General features: G+C 38.1%; 2 protein-coding genes across 2 annotated transcripts; one reads left to right on the top strand and one right to left on the bottom strand.

Annotated features, from left to right (window-relative positions):
• Positions 1–304: 304 nt before the first annotated feature.
• cyp2a6.9.L (cytochrome P450 family 2 subfamily A member 6 gene 9 L homeolog) lies at positions 305–10601 on the top strand. The gene is given in 9 exon segments (NM_001097068.1): positions 305–493; positions 5702–5864; positions 6096–6245; positions 6611–6771; positions 7525–7701; positions 8151–8292; positions 8665–8852; positions 9233–9374; positions 9668–10601. Coding segments are annotated over 9 exon segments (1485 nt in total). The 5' UTR covers positions 305–313; the 3' UTR covers positions 9850–10601.
• Positions 10602–15042: 4441 nt separating this feature from the next.
• On the bottom strand, positions 15043–25898 carry cyp2a6.10.L (cytochrome P450 family 2 subfamily A member 6 gene 10 L homeolog). The gene is given in 9 exon segments (NM_001093979.1): positions 15043–15981; positions 16668–16809; positions 16932–17119; positions 17682–17823; positions 20454–20630; positions 20780–20940; positions 21025–21174; positions 23431–23593; positions 25710–25898. Coding segments are annotated over 9 exon segments (1476 nt in total). The 5' UTR covers positions 25881–25898; the 3' UTR covers positions 15043–15799.
• Positions 25899–27357: the final 1459 nt, after the last annotated feature.

Here is a 27357-nt window from a genome sequence, read left to right as displayed (position 1 = left end):
GTTACTACAATTTCACAATTAATGATTCTAAACATGTACACTTATCTTGTGTTTCAGTCGCATGGTGGCCAACTTTGCATTTATATCTGCTCTCTGGAAATTATAGCGGAATGTCACCATTCTTGTTTTTAGTATTTGCATGATTGATACAAAATGTTCTTATTATTCTTGTGCTATTGAATGAACTTTCCTTCACTGTGCAGCATGTTTATTTTGGACAAAGGTTAGAATTAAGCTGGCCAGAAGCCATTGTCTGATAATATAAATATAAATGCCAGAGGCTATAAAGATTTAGTATCGTGTTTAAGAAAACATGGACACATCATGGCTGTGGACTCTGCTACTGTCTCTGCTGATCTCCTGCATATTAATCTATTCTACCTGGAATAAAATGTACAGAAAGCGGAATCTCCCTCCAGGACCCACTCCTATCCCTCTGTTTGGAAATGTTCTGCAGATCAAGAGGGGAGAGATGGTAAAATCATTAATTGAGGTCAGTGATTGAAACATTTTTTCCTGGCATCTTACTCTGTGATTATTAAATGTTATCTAAAGAACTCTGTTTTACAGCGATAACAATTATTGTAAATGTTGTAATAAATGTGTTCATATTTTTGGTGAGTTAAAATCAATTTCCAAATGGTTAAAACACAAAAGAAGAAAATCACCCATACCATAGCACTTTGTGTTTTTTCTGATTATTAACAACTTACAGTATTTCATGTTAGTTGCAGTATAGAAATTTAGTTATTTCAAATTTAAATGTACTGCCTTTCTTGACGTGCTTTTATTTTATTTGTAATATAACACTTGTTGACACTTATTATTTTCAGATTATTTGTACACTGCCTGGCAAATAATTACCAATTATGTATATCAGAATTCATTGATTTTTGTAGAGAATTTGTCAAAGAACACTCACAAGCTCGCATTCTCTGTATATCAGCTACCAACTTATAAGAAACAGGGACAGTGCAAATATATTCTAAAAAAAGCAACATTTAAAATAGCAAAGAATTATATCTTCCTGCAGTTATAGGTAATCACTGATTCATTTGCCTTAAAATGGAAAATTAATTCATAACTTTACATTAATTATATAACATCTTCATAGTTATAATACATACAGTATATTAATTATGTATAAAATATATACATTCATGACATTTGATGATTGATTTTCTTCTACAGGAGCTAACATCATATATTCTAAAAACTACACATCAGAAATAGTATACTAGATTATATGTAAAACAAGAATGAAAAGCTCTATAAAAATTTATAATTTTTCAGCTGTGCACAAAGTAAAAATCTTGAAACAATAAACTAAATAAATATCAATGCATTTTAGACACTAGCTCATATTTGTTAAGCTGTTACTTTCATCTACTTACTGAAATCCATCATTTCTTATACTTTTTATCACTTTTATATCTTATTAACATTGCAGAATGTCTGCATGATATAACACATTTTTAAGGAAAGTAGTTACCTGAGTGTTCCTTATATTTGCTTTATTCATAGGTGCCAGGTTACAGCCAAACTTTTTGTTGCGTATCTTTTATAAACATTGTATTTTTTCCTTGAAAAACAATGAGCCAGAGACATGCCTGCACTTTTTTCTTTTACTGATAGTCCGTAATGTAACCCACTTTTATGTCGCACCTGACCATCTGGTCCACACACTCAGCCAGCGTTGGGATAGTCACTACAGCAGTGGGTTTCACATAACAGAGAAATTTTAACACGTGAATATAAACAAAGCTGTAAAACAGTAAGGAGAATGCAAGGCACCAAAGTGGGTAACGAAGGGTGCCTGGGACTGTGGGGAGGTACTGGGAGCAGAGGGAACCCTGGGAACCCTCCTCTTCTTATGTTGTCACAGGCACCTGGAGTGCTGTGCAGGCTGGCAGCGTGTCTGGTCTCACCTAATGGCGGCTGATTATCCCACCCCCCCCCCACCAGTTGCACTGTTCCACTTTTATTGTTACATTTATGTGTTAAAAAAATTTCAGTGGATTGTCTTCCATATTGTTAAGAATTTTGTTATAGTAATAAAAAAAAAAATAAAAAAAATATATATATATATATATATATATATAATATTATTGTCACAGCTGTTGGCGGCAATTGTTTTTGGTCCTTGCCATTTGGGTATGGCCGGTAAGTTTTTCCCTTTACCTGCCCACCGCGGATGTGGTGTCTGGCATCTGTGGTAACCTGGGCTTGGTATAACATGGCAAGGACAGGGTTATTGTTTTTTTTGGCAAATATGGTTTTAATAAAAGCTGTGGCTGACCTTCACCCACAAAAAGGAAAAGCAGAGTCTTGTGTTTTATTTAAATGTTAGCTCACAAGCGACTGCCTCCCATAGTCCACTGCCACTTTCAGGTACATCACAAGACCACCAGCCCACCTACATTACAACAGGCAGTAAATTCAACATCTCTCCATTAACATATTAAAGGATTTATGAAACTGGAAGGAAAAGCAGCATAGATAAAATACCTTTCCATATAACAAGCTTCACACACTTCACACAAGAGGCAGATCACAGCAATAAGGTGTGAGGATTAAATCATATGGTGTTTACCCAGGGGACATTTTAGATACCATGTGCTCTGCCTGTCTCCCTTATAAACTTTTGTTAATATGCTACACATTACAAAAACTAATAAAAGCATGAATTTGCTGTGGCTGAAGGTAATCAGGTTGTTTCAGCAAAGAAATTACCCTTAAAATCAACTATAAAACGTTTGAGGTGATTAGAGCAGTAACAGATATCTTACCTCTTCTGTGGAGCTAATGCACTGAGGAGGCATCAGACCAAATGATAGAACATACAGAGGGGGGGTAGGCAAAGTCCATTAAAGGGGAAATATTGAGAAATTTAAAATGTAATATAACCTTCAACATACTGAAATAACACATTTTGTAAATAAAATCAATTAAATATTCTGCATCATTTCTGAAATATTCAAGCTTATGTTCACAATCCCTCTCTCAGCTTCTGTTTCTCTTAATTCTGTCTGCTTGCAGCGGTATGCATTGACAGTTAGATTCAATACATTTCATAAACCCCACCTCTTTATGAGGCAGATTTACTTAAAGGAGAAGGAAAGCTACGGAGGCATTTTATTGCCAGTAGATTAGCTGCAATAGTGCAAGCTAGAATGCTATATTTATTCTGTAGAATGTTTTACCATACCTGAGTAAAACGCTCTAGAAACTCTCTGTTTGTTTAGAATAGGAGCTGCAGTATTAACATGGTGTGACATCACTTCCTGCCTGAGTCTCTCCCTGCTCTGGGCTCAGATTACAGTAGAGAAAGGGGGGGGAGAGGAGCAAACTGAGCATGCTCTTGCCCAGGGCAATGAGGTTTAAGCTGAAGGCAGGAAGTCTGATACAGAAGCCCATGTGTACACAATAGAAGGAAAGAAATGCAGTGTTTCTTTTGACAGGGGACTCAGAGCAGCATTACTTTGGGGGTTTACTGGTATATTTAGATGGACCTTTCTGTTAAGGCTTACTTAGTTTTAGCCTTTCCTTCTCCTTTAAGGTCGAATATCGAGGGTTAATTAACCCTCGATATTCGACTGTCGAAGATAAATCCTTCGACTTCGAATATCGAAGTGCTATTCGTTTGATCGAGCGATGGAACGAAAAATCGTTCGATCGAACGATTAAATCCTTCAAATCGTTCGATTCGAAGGATTTTAATCTATCGATCGAACAATGTTTGTTCCACCAAAAAATGCTTAGGAAGCCTATGGGGACCTTCCCCAGAGGCTAACATTGACTTCGGTAGCTTTTAGGTGGCGAACTAGGGGGTTGAAGTTTTTTCTTAAAGAGACAGTTCTTCGACTATCGAATGGTCTAATAGTCGAAGATTTTTAGTTTGAATCGTTCGATTCAAAGTCGTAGTTGAAGGTCAAAGTAGCCCACTCGATGGTCGAAGTAGCCAAAAAAAAAACATTCGAAATTCGAAGTTTTTTTCCTCTATTCCTTCACTCGAACTAAGTAAATGGGCCCCTATGTGTTAAAATTAATTACCATGCCAAACATTACAGGTCATTATAATCTGTACATTTTTTACCTTCCGCTAGATAATATATTACCATACATTTTGGCTACACATTTATATATGAATGTTACATACATCCAGAATTCTAAATTGCATTCATGTCTGTAGATACAAATTCCAAGATAGTTCTATCTTATGAAGGTAGAACATTTTCCCCTATAACTCCAACTTTTAATCTCTTCTATAGCCTGAACAAATAGGAATTTAACCAACTATTACTACAGTCCACAACATGTCTTGTGACTTAGCTTTTATCTGAATAACTAACTTCTACTTAAATGGGTTGTTCATCTTTGAGATAACATTTAGGGGCCGATTCACTAACTTCGAGTGAAGGATTCGAAGTTAAAAAACTTCGAATTTCGAAGTTTTTTTTGGGCTACTTCGACCATCGAATGGGCTACTTCGACCTTCAACTACGACTATCGAAGGATTCGAAGTAAAAATCGTTTGACTATTCGACCATTCGATGGTCGAAGTACTGTCTCTTTAAAAAAAACTTCGACCCCCTAGTTCGCCATCTAAAAGCTACCAAAGTCAATGTTAGCCTATGGGGAAGGTCCCCATAGGCTTGGCTAACTTTTTTTGATCGAAGGATATTCCTTCAAACGTTGGATTTAAATCCTTTGAATCGTTCGATCGAACTATCTGCGCTAAATCCTTCGGCTTTTAGTTCCTAGTCGAATATCGAGGGTTAATTAACCCTCGATATTCGACCCTTAGTGAATCGGCCCCTTAGTATGATGTAGAGTGTGATATTCTGAGACAATTTCCAATTGGTTTTAATTTTTTATTATTTGGGGTTTTTGAGTTATTGCGATTTTTATTCAGCAGCTCTCCAGTTTGCCATTTCCACAATCTGGTTGTTAGAGTCCAAATTACCCTAGCAACCATAATCATAAGAGACTAGAATATAGGTAGAAGAGGGCCTGAACAGAAAGCTGATAAAAAGTAGCAATAACAGTACATGTGTAACTTTACAGAGCATTTAGAAAAAGACAAATCATACCTCCCAACATTTTGGAAATAAAAATAAGGACAAAAAAGTTGCTGCGATATGGGAAAAATGACTACACCCATTTCGAATTTTCGTGCCGCCATCTTGGACGGGGAACACTCCTAGTGCTCCTGACAGTTTTGGGGTCTATATATATGTGTATATACTTATATATCCAGACTGTCATATAGGATGCACTCTAAAGACATATACCTGGGAGCAGGTGTATGGTAACCAGTTTCACAGTTACATATAATGTTCATATAGTTGCACAGTTAAATTAAGTTGTAAAAGACAAAAGTACATCAAGCTCTACCCTTTCAATTGAACCCCAATACATCTATAAATATATGTAAACACATAGTTCAACAAATACACTTATATATAAAGACTTACCTGTACACTTACACAGTACATACCTAAACTAAAGTAACTGTAGATCACAAATGTGTTGCTTAAATAAGTAGATTTACTCAACCTTTAAGGCACAGAAAAGACTCTGTATCAGTCGCCAACACTTAAAGGGGTAAAAGAGTGATTATCCCTTTTCTGATTCACATAATATGCTATAAAAATGTGGTCATCCCAATGTAATGTTAAATATTTTTTCTTTACAATAGTATGGAAAAAAATATGGTGATACCTACACTCTTTACTTTGGCCCCAGTCCCGTCATCATTTTGTGCAGTTATCGGGCAACAAAAGAGGCTCTTATTGACCAGGCAGAAGATTTTAGTGGTCGTGGTGCAATGCCAAGTTTTGATCAATATTTTCAAGGATACGGTAAGTAATTGCTCTCTTAAAAGTTTTAAACCCTGTCATGTCTATCTTACAGTCCTAAAATATTTCTCAAATTCCTCCAATTTAATAAAATCATAGTGGGGCAAATGTAATGGTTATATGGGTGATGGGATATCTTTCTGTATGATTACTTTATATTGAGAACTTTATAGTTGTATTATATTTAATTTACATTGACACTAACTTATTACTCATGCATTGATTGTGTCACAGGTGTAGTATTTACTAATGGAGAAGAATGGAAGCAGCTGAGACGCTTTTCCCTTACAACCCTAAGGAACTTCGGTATGGGAAAGAGAGGCATTGAAGAAAGGATACAAGAAGAAGCACAGTTCGTGGTGGAAGAGATTAAGTCATACAAAAGTATGTCTATAAAACTATACCAATCGGGAGATGTGCTAGAGAGTGTTATGACTTATTTTAGCTTGCCGCGAGACATGGAAATTCACTGCAAATTTGTGTCTGACTAATTTATTCGCCCATCACTACTTAACTTAAACGTAATGTCTACATAGATAAATAGTTTTTGTTTAATACAAAAATGTTATAACAAGTTTCCATACCAAAAATTACTTCTAGGGTCTAATCATAGCTGAAAGAGAACTGTCCTTTAGGTATATTTAAATTGCCTGTGCTGGTGACGTCCGGTAGGTTTAATATTACCATTGATTTAAATTAAAAGTGTCCTATTCCTCACAACAAATTCTATTGTGTATTGTTACTTCCAGAGAAACCTTTTGATCCAACCGATATCTTAGTCCAATGTGTGTCCAATGTTATCTGCTCGGTTGTTTTTGGGAATCGTTTCGAATATGACAACAAGGATTTTCAGAATCTCCTTTCCCTGTTTCAATCTGTATTCCGAGAATCAAGCTCCGCCTGGGGTCAGGTAGATATTATACCGCTTATGCTGACTTTTGACCAATCGCCCCTGCGGCTGACCAGTTAGATTTTGAACTTGTTCGCAAGCGAAGATGGCCAAATTGCACTAATCCAACTGGTTGGACTGTGGATGCTCATGTAGATGCTCTTCAAAGTTTCCCACATGAGGGCTCATGTATGTCCACAAATATGACACAAGTTGTGATCACTGCACTTTCCCTGCAGCCAGTTGCATGTAACACCACTTTATTAAAGGTACTTCTGTATAGTTGCACTGGACGGAGCTCGGTCTTTCCTACATTCTGCGTTTGAGTGACATGTGCACCCTTTTCTTTGGCACAACTGAACTGTGGTGATTGATGCAGGGCACTGAAAGAACCCTGGAGCTAGCGTTGGAATAGAGGGCAGAAAGTGGTGTTATGCACAGCTGACTGTGAAGTGAAGGGACCACAACTGCACTTGCAGATACTCTGAGGAAGTGCCAAAGGGCACGAAATGCATCAGTAGTAATGGACATTATGCACTTTTAATGTTTGGTAAACAATAAAGCTTTAATTAATCAGCATTAGTCCGATCAACTTTGTATTTTTGATGCACTTGCAGATGTGCATGAGCCCTATAAAGTTTGATTACAAACAGATGCACTTTATTAGGCATGTTATCAATTGTGCTTGGCTTTTATTTTACCAATACACATAGTTTAATTTATGTACACCTATAATAATCTTCTAATATGTTTCTCTATTCATGCTTAAACCAGTTGTTGAATATGTTCCCGCTCATCATGAATCATATCCCAGGTCCTCATAAAAAAGTTATAAGGGACATGAACAAGCTGGAAGCTTTTGTTTTACAAAGAGTGAAAGAGAATGAAAAGACTTTGGATTCCAACTCACCAAGAGACATCATTGACAGCTTTCTCATAAAAATGCAGCAGGTAATGTGAACAGACCTACCCTACATAGACCCCCCTCCCTCCTCCCCCAGCTTAACTGTATTCTTCTATAACTATGCAAATGTGTTCAGCAACTGTGTTTTGCAGCAAAGACAGGCATAAGAGGGTACAGGAAATAGGTAAACATGTTTGTGCAGAAATTCTTTTTTTCAGCATTACTAAAATGACCAACTCAGCTCATATTTTCAGTTTGTACTCGAATTACGTTTCTACTGAATATTTTCAATAGAGTGCAGTCATTTGGAGAGACTTTTGTTTTTTTCATCCCAAATTAACTGTGTAAAGGCAGTTGGTAGTTACCAATCATGAACAATCTTTCTGTTAATTGTTTTTTTCATTTCAATTTCTCTATATATATAGTTTGAGTACTAAAAAAATGTACATTATAGTAACCTGACATCTCAAACACCTTATATTGCATGTGTTTTCAGGAAAATGAAAATCCCACTTCTGCCTTCCATATGAAGAATTTACTAGCTACTATTTTGAGCATATTTTTTGCCGGGACAGAGACAGTTAGCACCACCCTAAGACACGGATTTCTCATACTTCTCATATATCCTGAAATAGAAGGTAAGTGAACTGTGGATCCCTGTGCATTTACAGCCCAAGCTTAATGGCAATGTTGTCCTTTAAATAAAATGTTAGTATGTTGCAAATACAAGTAATTAAAATAAACTTTAATTTATGTATATTTATGGATTTATTTCCCTTTATACCTATTTCACTGGCAACTGAAACATAAGTATACACTATGGGGCCGCTTTATGAAAGTTAGTAGAATGTTTGTTTCTCCAAATCATATTTTTTGCGCAAAGAACATAGTTGCATAGTTAATTAATCCACGATTTTTTCGTAATTTATCAAGTGTAAAAACCATAATCAGTATCAAGAATGTAGAAATGTATGTAATGCAAAACTTAAAGCACATTTAATATTTCCCAGCAAAACTTCGAGAGGAAATTGACAGAGTTATTGGTCAAAACCGCAGCCCTACCATTGAGGACAGGAGCAAGATGCCTTACACTGATGCTGTAATCCATGAGATCCAAAGATTTAGTGATGTAATCCCTATGAATGTCCCACATTTAGTCACAAAAGACACACAATTCCGAGGATACACTATTCCCAAGGTGGGGTATTATTTATAATCTAATGTATTTTAATAGAAGTTTTCATAAGGTACTGCTGGTTTTATAAGTGCCAGTCGGTCTATCACAAGGTGTCTTAAAGGAGAATTTGGATCTGTGGGGTTATAGTACTTAAAATACCAGTAACATTAAAAAACTCTGCTTCTATAGGAAGCCACAGAACAGTGCCACTAGTGCTCATTTAGGCTGCAGCTTGATTTTAGAAAAGGATGACATTTGAATACATATGGAGTAGTCCAAAACCATAACTTTGCTTCATAGAAATACAGAATTTCAGTAGGGTCAGACATATTACATGAGTTCTACACACAGAGCATACATTGTCCTCAATTTTGATTCTTTTTTTATATTTTTCTTTTTAGGGTACTGATGTCTACCCCTTGCTTTGTGCTGTTCTACGGGATCCTGAGAAATTTGCCACTCCATACGAATTTAATCCAAATCACTTTTTAGATGACAATGGCTGTTTTAAGAGTAATGATGGCTTCATGCCTTTTTCCACAGGTACAGTTCAATCCAAGCAAGAGTACTGTTTGTAAAAAATAGTAAAGCATTAGTATGTTTATTTCAGCTAGAATTCTTCAATAAAGTTACACACTTTGTCGCCACTTCCAACTTTAAACATTGCCCTTTTTATATATCTTTCCCAACACTGATAAGTTCTCGAAGGAATACACTTTATAACTATATATGAAGCAGGCATCCTGTATGGTGCCCTTATTAATAATTACTATTGAAAAATCTGGATAAATCACAATTCATGAGTTTGAATGTCCTGCATTTATTTTCCAAACTAGGGAAGCGGATCTGCCTTGGGGAAGGTTTGGCTCGAATGGAACTCTTTCTCTTCCTAACCAACATTCTACAGCACTTCAAGTTGCATACAGAATCTCGGTTGATAGAAGATGACATTGCCCCAAAAATGAACGGTTTTGCGAATTACCCAACGTCTTACCAACTTTCGTTTATTCCACGTTGAGTCAAGAAGGTTCATGCAAATACAGAACACTGTACAATTTCAAAAGATCATCATATTTCCAACAATGCAGCATTTTTACGCACAATCGCTGCAATCGCTGCAACCACGCAGCAAGTTGCACCAAACAAAAACGGATGCTTATTACCTTGGCATTTATGTGAATTGTATGTGATTTAATTGACCCTAGTTAGTAGTGGCTATTGAGACAACCTAGCAGGAGTACCCTGGCATTACCATCATGTCCAGGATGGTGGATAATTCTAGGATATCCTTGCTCTTTAGAGCAGAATGGAAGGGAGCATTAGTGCTCCTGCAAGTGTGTTGAAGTACAAAGAGCATGTTTAGGTGAAAGTAACTTAATACATGTACCATTTTGAGTCCATTTTGGCATCCCACATTTGTTTTAAGATATATAGGAATGTGTCATTTTTTACTGAAAATACCCACTCAAGAAGTCTTGGAGTACTCATTAATTGTATTCTGAAGCATGCTAGGAGCCCTACAGAGCTATCTAATACACATAAGGAGGTAATCTAATAAGAGGAGCACATTTTGATACAGATTTAGTCTGTATCAGATTTAGATTAGTACATCCTGGGCAAATGTTGCACCTTTTATCACATTTCCTCTATTATAGCAGCTTAAATTATGGCAAGTAGATATAATACTTCATTCATACATGTTATAAGATAAGAACTCCTGTAGCTTAGATAAAATTTGAAAATAAAAATGCATATAAAATTTCCATTTCACAGAGTATATTTGTGGTTTATTATGGGCATGGAGAGTACACAACAGTTATGCAATTCATTGCTACAATTCTAATATGGGCAAAAGGTGGTTTAAGTTGGGAGTGATACCTTGTTACAAGCACTTCCAGTCCTGTAAACTGTGAAACATCAATGCCTTGTTCGCTGGCAAAACCCAACATTTCTGATCAAAAAGAGAGCAGTCTGGGAGGTTTACCATAACTGCATTAATGATAAGCAACGAGTACTTCAGAGTGTACAGTAAAATGTATGCAGTGTCCTTTTACCTATAGGCTTTTCTAAAACTGGGTAATAGATGTAATGCTCAGCAAAAGTACAAAGTAGGTTAAAGATGTACATGAACTAATACATGTAGATTTCCCATGAAAACTAGAATTCTTAGCCAGAATCTATTGGAAAACAATGGACACTCACATCTATATGCTTTCATGTGAAAATACTATTTGCTGTTCTCAAAATAAGTATATCTGGTATTATATCAACCTAATAGGGTGTCACACTCATATGCACACAGAAGGATAGGCAGGCAGAAAAAAGGCACATGATCACATGAAAAAAACACAACAAAACTCATGCAACTTTTTTCCCATGACCACAGACATCAGCGCAACTACGAATCTTAGTGAATGTCCCACCATTTGTGTCTTCAATAAATGTGAATTATTGTATATCATCAGAGTGGGACATTCACTAAGATTCGTAGTTGCGCTGGCGTTCGCTTCATCGCACTTCGCCAGGCGTATTTTTGCCAGCGCTCCGCAAATTCACTAAAATCCGAAGTTGCGCTCAGGGGTAGCGTAAGGTTGCGTTAATTCGCCAAGCAAAGTGAAGTTACGCTAGCGATGGTTAATTTGCATACGGCGCCAAATTGAAGTTACAATGGAGGTATATGTAGCAGAACTACACAAGCCTGGGAAACCTTCAAAACAGCAAATAAAATGTTTATTTTGCACTACACATGTGCCCACTGTATAGTTAAGTTGCCATGAGTTAGGAAATGTAGGGGGGAAGGAGGGGAGCCCCAAAAAAAATTTCGATCGTTTTCAGCCTAACACCCATAATAAAGAAAAAACGTCAGCGTTTTTTGGGACTTAGAAAAAATGTTAACTTTTTTTGAAGCAACCCCTATCTACTTTATTGCGCTTCGCCTGGTCTGAGGTGACGAAGGAAGTCTAGCGTAAAAGGTAGCGTTCAGAACAATGCGCGCATTAGTGAATTTGCGTAGTTACGTCCATTGTGCAAATTCGCCAGGCGTAAGGGCGCGAATTCACGCTAGCATTAGGCGCTTCAGGCTTAGTGAATTTGCCACTGCCAGGCCCAATAATTAAACAGAATACACCTTGATGATTTGTGGACTGGCCATCCAAAAGGATGCCTGCCAGAATATCTGAGATATGGTCCTCATTGAGCAGCAAAGTACCAGTCCTGATAAGTATTCTGTTTAATTATTACCCTGGCAGATTGGTAATGAACTTCTATGGTTTTAGAATTGTTAACTCTCTTATCTAACAGCAGTTCCACTGTGAAGTGCTGCCTCTTTCTGAAAGCAGAGGATCAGGCACAGTGACCTACAATGGCTGCCTACACACATATATTACTGCTAAAAAAAATACATTTATCGGTTCAAGAATAATATTTTAGAATGAATTCTTTGCAGTGTACACAGTGCAATTAGTAATAAAAACTGTACCATAAAATAATGACAGAATCCCTTTAAACTACTGCTATACTGTGTTTCATCATTCATAGCCCTCTGTGTCTGTTCTTTTTTCCCTGCTTTTTTCTTCCAGATTAGTTACTGCAATTTAAAGCAGTGTATGGAGGAACAGGGCTATCATTTATTTATTTAAATGTATATTTGTACTTTTGAAGAATAGCAAAAGTATATTCACTGTGCTTAATTATTTAAATATTTTAGAGCGAAAACCAAAGAATGCCATAGTTTGAGTCTGAGCAAGTTTAGTATCTGCATGCCATCCTCTTTGAGAGGCACAAATTCGAAACCTTCTAAACTTTGCAAAAGCAGTTTCTTACTAATGCTTGAGCAATACATCAGTTGCAAAAACACAGCTATCCTGCATTGAACAAAATGTTTATTTGTTCTCTGTCACATGTGCAAGATAAATTGTTTCTCCTGATTAGCTACATGTTCTGTATGGTAATCAGTAAGGTCAATTTTCCCCCACCCCCACTACTCTTTTCAAAATTGTATTTATCTATCTATTTTCTTTAAAAAAAAAATAGTGTGCGTATTGGTCCAATATGAAGGGCTGAGAAAGAAGGGGAAAGGGTGGGAGTGGCCCGAAGTATTTTGCCTCAATGAGTGGGTGACCCATAATACCACAGCAGACAGAGGCAGTGGTGGACTGGCTTACCCAGGCCCAGGATTGGACTGGAAACCCGCTCCTCACAGCTGCTCAAACTGTGTGTTACTACCTAACCTCCCACAGCCCTGATCGCATCCACAAGAAGAGCTAGGAAGTTACGTGCCGGCAGAGGGGTGGTTGATGGAGGGAGGGAGCTTGCGACTGGGGTGAGGGGCCCATGGAGATAATGGAGCAGGGGGCTCAGGGGCATGTGTGGGCCCTTGATGAGACCCCTCCCCCAGTCCGATGCTGCCCAGGTTACTTCTTCTGCTGCAGGGGGTATTAGTGTCACCTCTGATACTGCTGTTTCTATAGGTGTGGTGGCACTTGTGGTGTAGAGTTTGAGCTAGGAATGAATAATGATAGCACGGACAGACCTTGGGTGCTTCTGCAGGAAAATTAAAAAGCAACAGTACCAAAGGGAAACAGTTCATGATAATAATGAACTATTCCCCACAGAGACAGGAAAGCTGCCTTACCATTAATGGGAAAGTAGGAAGAGGGGTAGCCCTGCACCACAGCCATGAGACCAATAGAGCTAGTGTTTTGTTATCAAGGATTTCAAGCCAGGCAAAGTGTTGCCCACACTGCAGTCTCTGGCATCAGAGTATCTGTAAGGACATATGGGAGATTGTAATAAAAGTTGGTAACGGAAAAAATATTCGCAATGCGAAAAGTTATTCCTTTGTGCAAACAATTTTTGCTTTGCGCAAATTCAATATAGGTATTTCAAACCCGGAAACTGTTTAGAGATCACTTCAGACAGTGAAAGAAGGTTTGTGAATTTTATAGTTAGCGCCAGTGCGCAGTCAATGTAATAAAACTTCTTACTGAAAAAGTTGTTATGTTTGCTGCAAAAGATTACGACAACTTCAAGTGCTTCTTGAAATTGGGCAATGCACAATTTATATTCTCAATGCGCAATTAAAATTCGTAATATAATAACAGTTTTCGGAAGAGTATTACATTGTGAAATTAGATTTTTATTTGAGAGTTTACTTATTTGTCCTAATTATTTTGCTCTTTGCGACTTTTATTACATTCCCCCAATAGAGTCTTAAATTACTAGATCTACCAGGCAGCTGTTATCTTGTGTTAGGGAGCGCCCATCTGGTTACCTTCCCATCATTCTGTTGTTAGGCTGCTGGGGGGGGATAGGGAGGGGGTGATATCACTCAAACAGTGCAGCAGTAAAAAGTGACTGAAGTTTATCACAGGCAGCTGGGGCAGCTGGGAAACTGACAATATGGTGGATCCCCAGCTGCCATTACCTTGCCAAGACATTCATCCCTGCCTTTAACCAGCTGGTAGTGAACTGATGTTTAGGTCTAGTTAGGGTTGCCACCTTTTATAAAAAAAAATTACCGGCTGCTGGGGGGCGGGGCCTTAAAGGGGCGGGACGTGATGTCAAAAGGGGCGGGACGTCACGGACAACACGGACGCTAGAAGAGGCAAAAGAAAAGGTAAGTTGCAGGGGATTGGGGGCGATTGGGGTGGTTTTCAGATGAATCAAGACCTGCAAGCAACTCACACTAGCAAGAGACAGGACATTTAGCAGCGGAGAGAGGCCAGAGGGCTTGGTAGCACTGAACCAGGAGTCAGATTCAGTGCTGTGGTCTCATAAAGTGCCGAAGAGGGTTACCATAGGGACACGCCTGCAGCATCACATGGGCATTCACGTCAATTCCAACGCACCCCTGGAATGCACATACTGCCTGCATTCCATTCACCATATGCGTATTGGGGCAGAAGGACTGAAAGATGTAGTGGTGATCCAGTAAGGCAGAGCCTTATTCTGCGCCTTACAGTCTGGCCCGGTGCCTTTACACATGTGCTCAACCTTGTGGTCCAGCACTTCCTGGAGTGCTGCCTTGGGTGGTATGCTGGAGAATGTTCATAGGGTCTAAAGCTGACACAGTCAGGAACTTTTATGACAATCACTTCTACTACCCCTAAAATATGCTTTTTAACTTGTGTACCCACAGTAAGATCTAAATATAGCATATTCAATATGCCTGGCTACAAGCAGTCATACAGAGTAGAAAAGGCCAAGTTGATAAACAAAAGAAACATTTTAATTCATGCAAAAATTATTGTATAATTTTCTTTAAAAAAATACACAATGTTCATAACCTAGGAAAAAGGAGCACCCCAAAACTACTCAATGCCTTCCACTACTTGCTATTTGTAGAAAACTGATGACAAATTAACTGTATGTGATACGGGAATGTCAACCCTAAAAAAATAATTTTTTCGTAATAAAAGAAAACATAATTATAAGCCACTTGAACATACATGCATTACAAATTTTCTATGGATTCTAAGTTATTTGTATATGTATTGCTATTGAAAACAGTGTCTGTCTGTCCCTGTCTGTTCACTGTACTGGTGGCTCAGACTATTGATACAATGTAAGACAAGGCAGCTCATTAACAAACCTGTCTTTCCTAGGGAACTAATTTTTGCTGCATTGTTAAAAAGTAACAACCAGAGTTAGGTAAATGCATGCACTGAAAAATCTTAAATAATATATATTGGAAAGTTGCTTGGAATTGTTTTCTTTTATTAGGCAAATTTTTAATTACTTGCCCTTTAAATAAAATGTGCATTAAAGGAACACAGGCCCAGGTGAAAACTGTGTTCACTGGGGGGTGCCTAACACTGACATTTCTACAATCAAATTCTTGAAGTTGTGTGCATTAGTTCTATAGCCATGCAGTTCATTATCCACACCCCAAAAAAGTTTACAACAGTATGTGGGGGTTTTAAGTGACAGTACTAAAAAAGGAGACACATTGGATCTCCAAAGAACTATTAACGTGGGACAAATGACAGTTCATAAGATATGGGTACATTTGCAAAACCGGTCATTCTTGGGGTGATATCTGCTTCTGTAAACTGGGTGTCAGAAGTCAACACAAAATTCTGCAGTATATTCGTGAGGAATAGAAAGAGTTCTATCCTAGCCAGTCCTTCTCCAAGGCAAATCCTCTTCCCTAAGGGGGAAAACGACATAGAATAGTTAAAATATTACAATAAAATAAGCAAAGAAAAAATGACGTTGAAGGATGGTGACACACAGGACCCTTTCCAGTTGGTAGATTGCTCTCTGCTGCCTCCCACTGACATGAAAGGGAAACTACTGATAGCGTTTATGCTTTTCAAGCCAAAAAATCTAGAGCTGTGTCAAATCAATCTTAAAGAGGGAACTCCACAAAACATAACTTTTTGAAAAGTAAACATAATTTCAAGCAACTTTGCAATATACATCAATTAAAAAAATATGCAGACTTTTCATGATTTTTAATGGTTTCTGACAGTTCCTTAAGCCTAGCCCCCTGCTCTTCTGCTGATCTGTCTGACTACTGGTTACTTTGTATCAGCAGCCAGCTGTCCTTAGCCTGCATCCTCCAAACCCCATAATTCCCTGCACATATGATTTCAAAAAGGAATGGAACATCACCATGCAATGCATTGTGGGTTATGTAGTTCCTGCATGGTGTCTGTAAGCTGTAGAGAAGTTGTTACAATTTATAACATCAGTATTTAGTCCCTTCTTCCCTGCCAGGATCTCAAATGATGCAGCAAGAGAAGAAATATTTACAGGTGTCCATGTCACTTTAAAACCTAAGTGCTTGTGAATATCATGTACATATCATGTGCAAAGATCAGTTGATCATACCTGTTGAGAATGGCAGAAAGGCTTCATTTTTTATAAAGTGACCCTTAGAATCCAAGAAGTGATTGGGGTTGAACTTATTTGGAGTGGCAAAGTATTTAGGATCTCCCAAAACAGAGCAAAGCAAGGCACAGACACCAGTACCCTATGATACAAAAATATAGGTATTACTTTATGACACATCAAGCTTCTTTAATTCTCTAAATTAAACTGTAATTTCAAGATCTATTGTAGACTTTTCTTCCTTTTTTTAAAAGTCTTTTTTACCTGTGGGATTGTGTATCCCCTAAAGTAAGTGTCCCTTGTAGCGGAATGGGGAGCATTCATTGGGATTACATTGGCAAATCTCTGTATTTCATGGATCACAGCTTCTGTATAGGGCATCTTGTTCCGATCTTCAATATTAGGGCTCCTGTTCTGTCCGATCACACTGTCTATTTCTTCATGCAGCTTAGCTTACCATCGAAAACAATACACAATGCATAGGAATAATTATATATAAAATACATCATTAGAATTCACAGAGATGTGATGTGTCTTCTTCTACACAAAAGGAACACAACATCCAAAAAGAAAAAATATGCATTATAGAATACAGATGTGCAATATCTGGAATTGTTTTTCTGATGACTTTATACTTGATGTATCCATGTCTGTAATGAATAAACATATATTGAAAATAATGATCATAGCCTGTCTCATGTTTCTCTTGGAGTACTCCTGGTTCCAAGTGTTCAGGTCCTTGTGCATCAACTCTTTGAGGGGGCTTTTCAAACAGTAGAAATATTTAAGTATTCATAAGGCTGACCAAAGACATCATGGAACCAATGGGCTTAACATCTTACTGATCGTATCAGCGTGTCACCGAAGTTTGAAAGGATTTTGTTGTTGTGCTTTATATATATATATAGATATATTTGTCAATAAACCAAGATCCAGGCAGCTAGGAATAAAACAATTTATAGATAACCTACTCCTGAAATCATGTCACCTAACTAACTGCATGCTATTTGATACCTTGGATATCTGGATATTTCAGAAGTAAAAGCAATCCATGTTTCAAAGTAGTGGCTACAGTTTCTCCACCAGCAAAAAACAGGTTGTTGAGTGTCAGGATGAGATTTTTATAGTTGAATTCAGATGCAGGATTGTCTTTCTCCTTAAAACAGATAGCATAACGTATTAATAATATTCATTTATGTAAGAATTCCAAATACATCAGCATATCTCTGACAACACTGCATATAGTGCCAACTTTAAGAATACCTCTGGTTTGTTTGCACCTAGCAGATAAACCGATGTAGAGTTTTAACATATGCACCACAGTATCATTTCCAAGGTTTGAATGGCCCATAAAATGATATTATTGTTGGGCCAAGTTGCTTAGACATCTACTTTCAAGGCCTATAGACTGGTTTACAGTGGTGGAAAAAATTTTAAAAATATATGAGCCAATGTCCCCGAAATCATGGTTTATGGAGTAGGGGGCCAGATTCTATTTATTACAAAGCTTATATCAAAACATATTTTTTAGTTCATCATTTATGTCTACTTTTAACCCATTATATAGTCACCAATGTTTAAAGAAATATTTTAAAGGAGTACCTTGTCCATGTCAGTTCTGTAAACTTGAAACAAGAAAAAGCAGTAAAACCCTACACTACCTTACTAAAATTAATTGAGATCTAATTATATAAGTGCTTAGTGCTATTATAAACATATGCTTAGTTCTCAATCAATTTAGCACCAACATACAATTAATGGTATTTCAATCTATTGTGTTATATATAAATAATTAAAAAGATTAAGGTGCTCAAGTGCTATAAATCAGGTGATGTGACCCGCAATAAAATTTATCTACACACAATTGATGAACAATGTAAAAGTTCATGGTTCTTATATGAATTAAATAAGGTGCTAGTGCTGTAGTTATAATTTTAAAGTGAGTTCATGGTATCACAACTATAGAACAAGCTTAAAAAATTGGACAATAAATTATGATACAGGCATAGGATCTGTTATCTAGAAACACATTATCCAGAAAGCTCTGAATTACGGAAAGGTCATCTTCCATAGACTCCATTTTATCCAAATAATCCAAATTTTTAAAAATGATTTCCTTTTTCTCTATAATAATAAAACAGTAGCTTGTACTTGATCCCAACTTAGATATAATTAATCATTATTGGAAGCAAAACCAGCCTATTGGGTTATTTAATATTTAAATGATTTTCTAGTAGATTAAGGTATGAAGGACCAAATGACAAAAAGATCCATTATCTGGAAAACCCCAGGTCCTGAGCATTCGGGATAACAGGTCCCATACCGATATTATCTCCTTAACACCCCTGATGAAGTTGCATTCCTAACAAAATGTGTATGGTGGGGCTAAACACTAATGGCCAGTTTAGAAATTAGGGCACAACATAGAGTAGAACAAGCTGTTAGCTGAAAGAAAAATTTGAACTCTAAATCTGCTTAAAATTGAATAGGGAGGTCAGTGTGGCAATAAGAAGAGGTAATTGAGGCCAGTTGAAAATTGAACCTGACATTTCAAGGTCCACATAATGAGCAGCTACACCTTAGCAGAATAAAATAAATTGCCTAATGTAATTTTACAATAAAACACTGGCTTGGCACAATAAGCCCCAAGTGTATTTTTTTCTGTGACAAGTTTTATCTTATTTGAAAAAAAATGTTGATGGAGAAAAATTCCCAATCATGTTTATTGCAATTTTGGAAGAATTCAAAAATCAATAAACCACCCTACAAAATGTACAATTTAGACATAGACAAGTATGGTTCTTGTTGTAAGCAGCAGTGGCGGAACTACCGGGGGAGCAGGGGGTGCGAGCGGGCCAGGGCCCGCACTCCCTCAGGGCCCCCGGCAGCTCACGCGCCACTGACAAATGCGGCCAAATGTGGCCGTACGGAGGGGGGCGGGGCCCGGCTGCGTGTCACGCAAAAGGGCCCGCCCCCTCTAGTGACGCTACTGGTAAACAGATTAAACCCTACTGCATTTTAAAATAATAAACAAGCTACATTTTAGTATATTTATTTTTTGCTGTTACTTGTTTCTACTTTTCCAGTGTGTTATACAGGAATTTAAATTTTCTCATGTTCTGTTAATTTTATGGAAGAAACTGCAAATTTCGGGATATTAGAATTCTTTTACTATCTCCTACAAAAGCGAAAATGACAAGTCAAATAGCCAGGTGTGTTTCTGATGCAGCCCTTATCTGGAGGGGAAGCATGTGTTTTTATAAGTTCAACTTTTAAAGGTTGCAATTCTAAAGAGAAAAATTCTAAAGAAAAACTGTTGACATATGAACATTTTCAATAAATGCAAATTGAAAAGTTGCTTATAATTACATATTCTTTAATGACTGACCCCTACTGATTAAATTTGATGTTTTCAGCTTCCATCTGTCTTCACATCCAACCTGAAGTCCTAACTCTTACAGCACTATATTTGCTTCAACCTACCCCTACAGTTTGAAAAAAATGACTAGTGGGTAAGACTCCATTTTCTCTTATCTCTGTATGCTTTGTTTTGCATCTTTTCGAATGTTATTATGGTATAGCAGCATATACTGTATAGACACATGAATATGTGTGCAGAAAGCTATACATGTGCAGTTGCTGATGAACTAGACTGATCAGCAATTTTTCTCTGAAACAGGCTACCTCAAAGTTGTGGTTTATGTTGATACACTTTTACGGCCCTTAAAGTAATAAAGCGTAGTAAACTGCTACATCTCATACATATTACTTTGTTTTTTTAAATACCTCTTGCATTTTAAGAAGGAAACAATCTATGTAGTCTCTTGGTGAACTAGGATCCAGTGTATCTTGATTTAGTTTTATCCTTTCAGCTATAAACTCATTAAGTTCTTCAAGCAGAGTGACTATGTTCTGGTGAGGTCCAGGGATGTGGTTCATTAACCATGGAACCATGTCCTGAATCTGCAAGGAATTGAGAGACATTGCATTTTTTCATATAGCTTATTGTAATTTTCTTTAACCAAATCAGTAAATGATTAAATAGAACCAAAAGTGATATAGGCTAAGACAAGTGATATAAAACTTTGCACATTTAAAGATTGTTTATTTACCTGACCCCAGATCGAGCTCATAAGTTCAAAGGTTTCATAAAAAATATCTAGCATCCTGTGAAATCTCTTGTCACTGTAATCGAACCGTGTTCCAAACACAACCGAACTGATAACATTAGTTACAGCCTTGGAGATTATCATAGCTGGATTAACTGGAAGCTCTGGAGGGAAGGAAACATAGACACAAAGTATTAAAATACCCTCAACAGAGTAATACACTTTTCATTGATCAGAGAAAAGCATACGTTTGTATGTCTGAAGTTCCTCTACAAGGCAAGAAGCCTCATCTTTAATCCTTTCTTCAATAGTTCTTTTTCCAACTCCAAAGTTTCTGAGAGTTGTTAGGGAAAAACGTCTGAGTTGTTTCCACCGATCCCCCTCACTGGTTATCAGTCCTAGACACAAAAAAGTATTAAAACCAATATGCCCTTTAAAGGTCATTTCTTCTACTACTATCTATAAAGTAGCTAAATCGTACATCTAAAGCTGGCTGTTCATGCCCAGATATGGTTTGGCAGTTTGGAAAACTTCAGACATATAGCCAGACCATCTAGATATATGTAGTCAGAGGACCATTTTGACAAAACATCCTGAGGTCCGATCAGATTGCAGATCCTGGGAACTGTTTGAAAAATCTACTGATGCATTAGTGAGTGCATGGGGCATCCAGAGATGAGGAAGTGAAGAGAAGCTGAAGCTCCACTTCATTTCCTGCAGTTCCAATCTCAGATACTTAGTCTGAATAACAAGTTTGAATATACTTTCAGGGTCATCCCAAGTAAGCTTGATAGTTTCTGCAAGAGGTGCTTCTGTTTGATATGTCATTTTAGCTTTTCGCTTAAATTTCTACGGTAGAAGGCTGAAAAACTATATATACACCTTTAAAAATCAAATGGGATACTTTTCAAAATGAATGGTCTCTGTGCTTATGGATAGTTTTAACCATAATGCTTTTAATAAAATTCATATCATACAGATTTACACAATAAGGGGCACATTTACTAAGCTCGAGTGAAGGATTTGAAGTTAAAAAACTTCGAATTTCAAAGTATTTTTTTGGGTACTTCGACCATCGAATAGGCTACTACGACCTTTGACTACGACTTAGATTTGAACGATTCGAACTAAAAATTGTTCGACCATTTGATAGTCGAAGTACTGTCTCTTTAAAAAAAACTTCGACTACATACTTCGGTAGTTTAAACGTACTGAGGTACAATGTTAGCCTATGGGGACCTTCCCCATTACTTTTCTAAGGTTTTTTTGATCGAAGGAAAATCCTTCGATCGATCGATTAAAATCCTTCGAGTCGTTCGTTTTCGAAGGATTTCATCGTTCGATCGAACAATTTTTCCTTTGATCGTTCGATCGTAGGATTTGCTGTAAATCCTTCGAATGCGATATTCGAATTTGTAGGATTTTACGACCCTTAGTAAATGTGCCCCTAAGTATGCTCTTCTTTTACCTTTGTAAAGGGGCCATGCTAGACCCTGTTCTGTTAGCTTTGCAGCAACACCAGGATTTCATGTGCTGTTGCCATTAGTGTGTAATTTACCGGTAACTGCCATTAGTGGGAGAACTTGTAGTTGCAACATGCAAAGTAACCCTGAAAATATTGTCAGTTCAAGGAATGATACACATTTATTTAACATATCTGCAATTTTATAGGAGTGTTGGGAGACAGAGAGAGTGTCATGTAAATTCCACAGGTGCTGCATGCTGAATTGTCACGTTTGGCACCCTATATCCAGAACCCAAGCTAAGCTCCCTGGTCACGGCTCTCACTTCTGCCTTTAACCACCGCTTTTCAGCTCGGGAGGGGCCCTCGGCTAATCGGATGCCGCCCTTATTTGAGAGAGGAGCAAAACTAACGGTTCTGGACGAGCAAAGGGGCACGATCGTCTCACCAGGATGCTGGAAGGAAGACACCACCAGGAACAGGCAAGCTGGGCCAGCACAAGCAGAGAATTTCAGACAAGCCGGAATCAGAATTGGAGAACGAAGAATAGTCAGTGGACAGGCTAAGGATCAGGATTGGAGAGGTCAGAATAGTCACAGGCAGGATCAGGATTGGAGAGGTCAGAGTAATCAATCAGGCAGGCAAGGGTCAAAACACCAAAGAGCAATAGAATTCACAAGGAATATAACACCCAGGAACAAGCTAATTGAACCTAACAATGGGCAATGTGCAAATACCTGAATTCCCCTTTTATACTATTTGAATTTCGCGCTAAGCGTGATGACGCGCGCACCATAGGAGAACCAGCACTCAATGGGACAAGACACATGCGGCAGGCGTCCAGGCCAAGAGCTTGGCGGGCGCCCCCGCATGCCACTAGACCACCAGGGTAGGTCCTAATCCTTACAATTTGTTGAGCACTGGTCATTATACTGCTGGGAGGAGGGCTTCCATAGCAGATCCACCTGTGCATCTTGTCTGATTTATTAATATGATATAATGTGAAACTGCAGGGCTTCTTATCCTACTGGCAACCATGCCATTTACATTAGGCATAGATCATCAACAAGTAAAGAAGCATCTATTGATTTATTTACAACCACATGACAACAAAGAGAATCACTGACCATCAGCCTAATTCTACACACTGGAAACAATACAATGACTGCAGTTAAGGAGGGAGATTTAATACCATAACCCTGGAAGACTCTGTCCACTGTGGGCTGTTTTCCTCTGCCAACAAAATCTTCTCCATGATCTACAAGAGCTTCCTTCACTGCATCATATCCACAGAACACTATCACTGGACTAGGGCCAAAGTAGAAAGTAAACACAGGGCCGTACTGTTCACCAAGCTGTTTAAAAAAGGGAGAGAATTAACAGTGAGTTTTTGAGATAAATATCAGGAATACTAGGAAAATATACTGCTGAGAATCAGGTAGCGTTAAAGTGGGACACTATGATTTATAAGATATAAAATATGTAGAAACTGTCACCTACTCACCATAAAATATAACATTATTCTTGATTTAATAATGGTAGCTAATTTCTCCCTAAAATGAATGCCTGCTGAAAGAAACAAATCTAAGATGGCATCTGCATGTGATTCTTTAGCAATAAGTCTGCTGTGACTATTGAGACAACACCCAAAGGGACTTACTGCCATGTTCAGGGTGGTAGTAACTCTGAATGTGCTGCAGCACACAATTTGAGTGCAAAATCTATTGTGTTCCAAGTGCAATTCTTATCTTAAATTTGTTTGTCTGCAATTTTTTGGCCTGAGGTGAAGGTGCGTCTATTGGCAAACAAAATACAAAAGCATCATCTATATGGAAACTAGAGTTGGTAGTTTATCTGGTGCCCAGTGATGCAATGAGTTAATATACTACGTGGGGATTTTTTCTTTTGGATTAGAACAAAGACTGGACCAGGCCACTGTATAACAAAGTAAATAAAAAATCTGCTGCAGTGTTGGCATGAGCAGGCCAGTCCTGCCATAGGGCAGGTGGTAAGTACAGGGGTCACTGTCACTCCATAACCACATCTGAATAACAGGCATGTGAGGGGACAGGTATGAATACAGTGCTTAAAAATGCAGGCAGTGTGTATTCATAGGTGTGCCATAACATGGGAAAAAACGATTATATCTCATGATCAGCCCCAGAGCTTCTGAACAAATGTGGGTGTGGTTGGGCTTCATGCCACCCCCTAAAATCCTGCTGCCCTAGGCCCGGGCTTTGGTGGCCTTTCCACAAATCTGGTCCTGCCCAGTACTTGCCATTCTGTAAATAAGTCTACTGTATGAACCATGTTGTACTTCTCCTTTACCTCAGTATTACCAATAAATGACATACAATATTTGATCAATGAGGGGAGATTTACAACTTAACAGCAGCAGATGTAAGAAAGAGGCTACATTTGAATACATTACAACATCAGTTATGCAGGGTATTGCACTGCATGTCTGTACTGTACGTCTGTCAGCCTGCAAGTCTAAACAGAATACAGCATATAAGTGTAGGGATGTGAAAATCTTAGACACCCTTACAATTTACAGACAGGCACATCCCTAGTTATATGGACACCTCAGTGGGTCCTTGTGGGGACCTTGTGCTTACGTAACGCCTGTAGTTCATACAGTGTACACCAGATGGCACTGTGCCAGAGTATAAAAGGTTTAGGAACCATGAGGTCTGGGTCCATTGCTTTAGCCCAACCAAGCAGGCTGGAAGGGAATGGGTAGTGTTGACCCTAGGCGCCTTGGCCCTAGTAATTAGACAGCTATACTCAATTATAGGTCACTCTAGGAGTTATAGAGAGGTTATTTAGTTGAGCAGCTCAAGGCTCCGCCGAGGAGATTAGAGGGATTAAGATCCCAGGGCATTACTGACCCGGAGTAAGGAACCAAGTGTTGAGATAGGGATGGTAGGAATTCCCCTAGTCTGCCACTGGAAGATATCCTGAAAACTGGGCAATACCCATCACATGCTGTCAACTTACTCTCTGCTGTATATTCCCTAGCCTGTGGGGGTTCAGCCTATACATGCTGTGAGTATATGCTTCCTTTATGCTGCTGTGTATGTTCTATACTCCATTGTGGATCAATGTGCTGAATGATCTATGTGCTATTGTTCAATAAATATAGTTCTATGTTCAACCGTTAAAGAACTACTGGCGCCCATCATTGTGCTATCGCACACAGTTACAGTTGCACTACACCCTGCCTGCCTCCACACCGTTGCTAAGGCTTGCCCCTGAGAAAGAGAGCTCATTTGTGGTCTCATCCTACAAAGGAAAGTAGCTAAAACTGCCCCCGCACAAGTCAGTTTACTATAGCGCTACATAAGCAAACTCAAGTAAGATTTGCAATCAGCCAAATTGCTTATGCTTCTCAGCAGTTTTCCAAAAAAAATTCTATAAATTATAATATGTAACCATAAAACCCAAGAGTTTGCAGAAATAAAGACTGACCTCCATCAATGTCTTTGCCATCTCTCCATTCCTGACTTGCAACAAGTTGCCTATGAGTGGGAGAGGGGTAGGACCCGGGGGCAGTTTGCTTCTCCTATTCCATATCATAAAGAAGATAAGTAGGGAGATAAGGATGGTCAGAAACAAAGTCCCACAACCAGAAAAATCCATGTCTTCCCTCCTAGAATCCTCTGGGTGTGCCAGGGAACTGTGTGTTTTGTTTCTCAGCTCACAGCTGAATTCCAAAGTCCAGTGATGAATGCAGCAAAAGCCTACAGCTTATTGGCTCGGCTTCAGATCCTGCCCATGAAATTCCAATTGCTAAAAGAGGGAAAGTGTTTGAGGGGTGGGGGTGATGAGGATGTTACTTTCTCGAACCCTGTGCACAGGAAAGATGGCAAGTTCATTTTATGAGATTTTGTGAAAGGAAAATGAGAAATGCATTGAATATTATGTTAGCAATTATGCCTTTATATGTGTAATGCCTATGTTTCATTTTAAAACTATTCCAGGTATTGAATATGTTATCTGGAAACCCATTATCCAGAAATCTCAGAATTATGGGAAGATCATCTCCCATGAACTCCATTTTAATCAAATAAATCAAAATTTTAAAACCCTGTAATAATAAAACAGTACCTTGTACTTGATCATAACTAGTGATGGGGGAATAAATTTGCCTGGTGCGAATTTGTGGCAAATTTCCACGTTTCGCCACGGGCGAATAAATTTGCGAAACTGCTGTGAAAATTCGCGACAAAAAGTTTTTGAGGCGTGTTGGAAATGTCACTTGCGTCAAAACGGTTGTGCGTCGAAATTATTCGGATTCGCCCATCACTAATCATTACTAAGGTATAATGAATCCCAATACTATTGGGTTTATTTAATGTTTAAATAATTGTGTAGACTTAAAGAATGGAGATCCGAATTCTAGAAAGATCCCTTATTTGGAAAACCCCAGGTCCCAAGCATTTTAGATAACAGGCCCCATACATGTAATTGTCTTCATCTTTTAGTTGTTTAGCGTTCAATATCTACTCCACTTGAATTGTTAAACTAAATACATTGTGTTGTCATCTGATGTAACTGTTTAGGGGTCAGCTGTCTTAGAATTTACTCTTGTTTGCAAGACATTTGTTTGAAACGTTTCTCCAGGAGCAGTAACCGGTAGTAACTAATCAGCAGGTAGCATTAACCGGGCATCTGTTTAAAGGAGAAGGAAACCCCTTTGGCGCAAACCCCTCCCCCCTGTATGTGTTATTACAGTTTTGCTAATGAAAGTGAATTGATTGACTGCAAGTCACAGTTTTTCCAAGAGACATACTCATCTTAAATTGTTTATTTGCTTATCTTAAATTGTAACAAATGTATCTAAGTGCACCTGCCACGTTTTCTGGGCTCTCTGCCAAAAGCCAATTAAGTTTTAGAAAAATTGTATGATTTTCTGGCTGTTCAGTGCAAAAGATCAAAGAGAAAGTCAGACATTCCAGTAACAAACCCGGGACAGTTGGGAGGTATGCACTGAAGCCATTTCCAGTTTGTCTAAGAGGAAAAAGAAAAATAATAATATCAGTGTCAGTTTCAGAAAACCTGTATTTTTCTACCTACTAAGAAGGTATACAACCCTTTATTGAAACTATCAATTATA

The sequence above is a fragment of the Xenopus laevis genome, chromosome 8L, assembly GCF_017654675.1.
Source record: "Xenopus laevis strain J_2021 chromosome 8L, Xenopus_laevis_v10.1, whole genome shotgun sequence".
Lineage (NCBI taxonomy): Eukaryota > Metazoa > Chordata > Amphibia > Anura > Pipidae > Xenopus > Xenopus laevis.
This window is presented reverse-complemented; position numbering and strand designations above follow the sequence as displayed.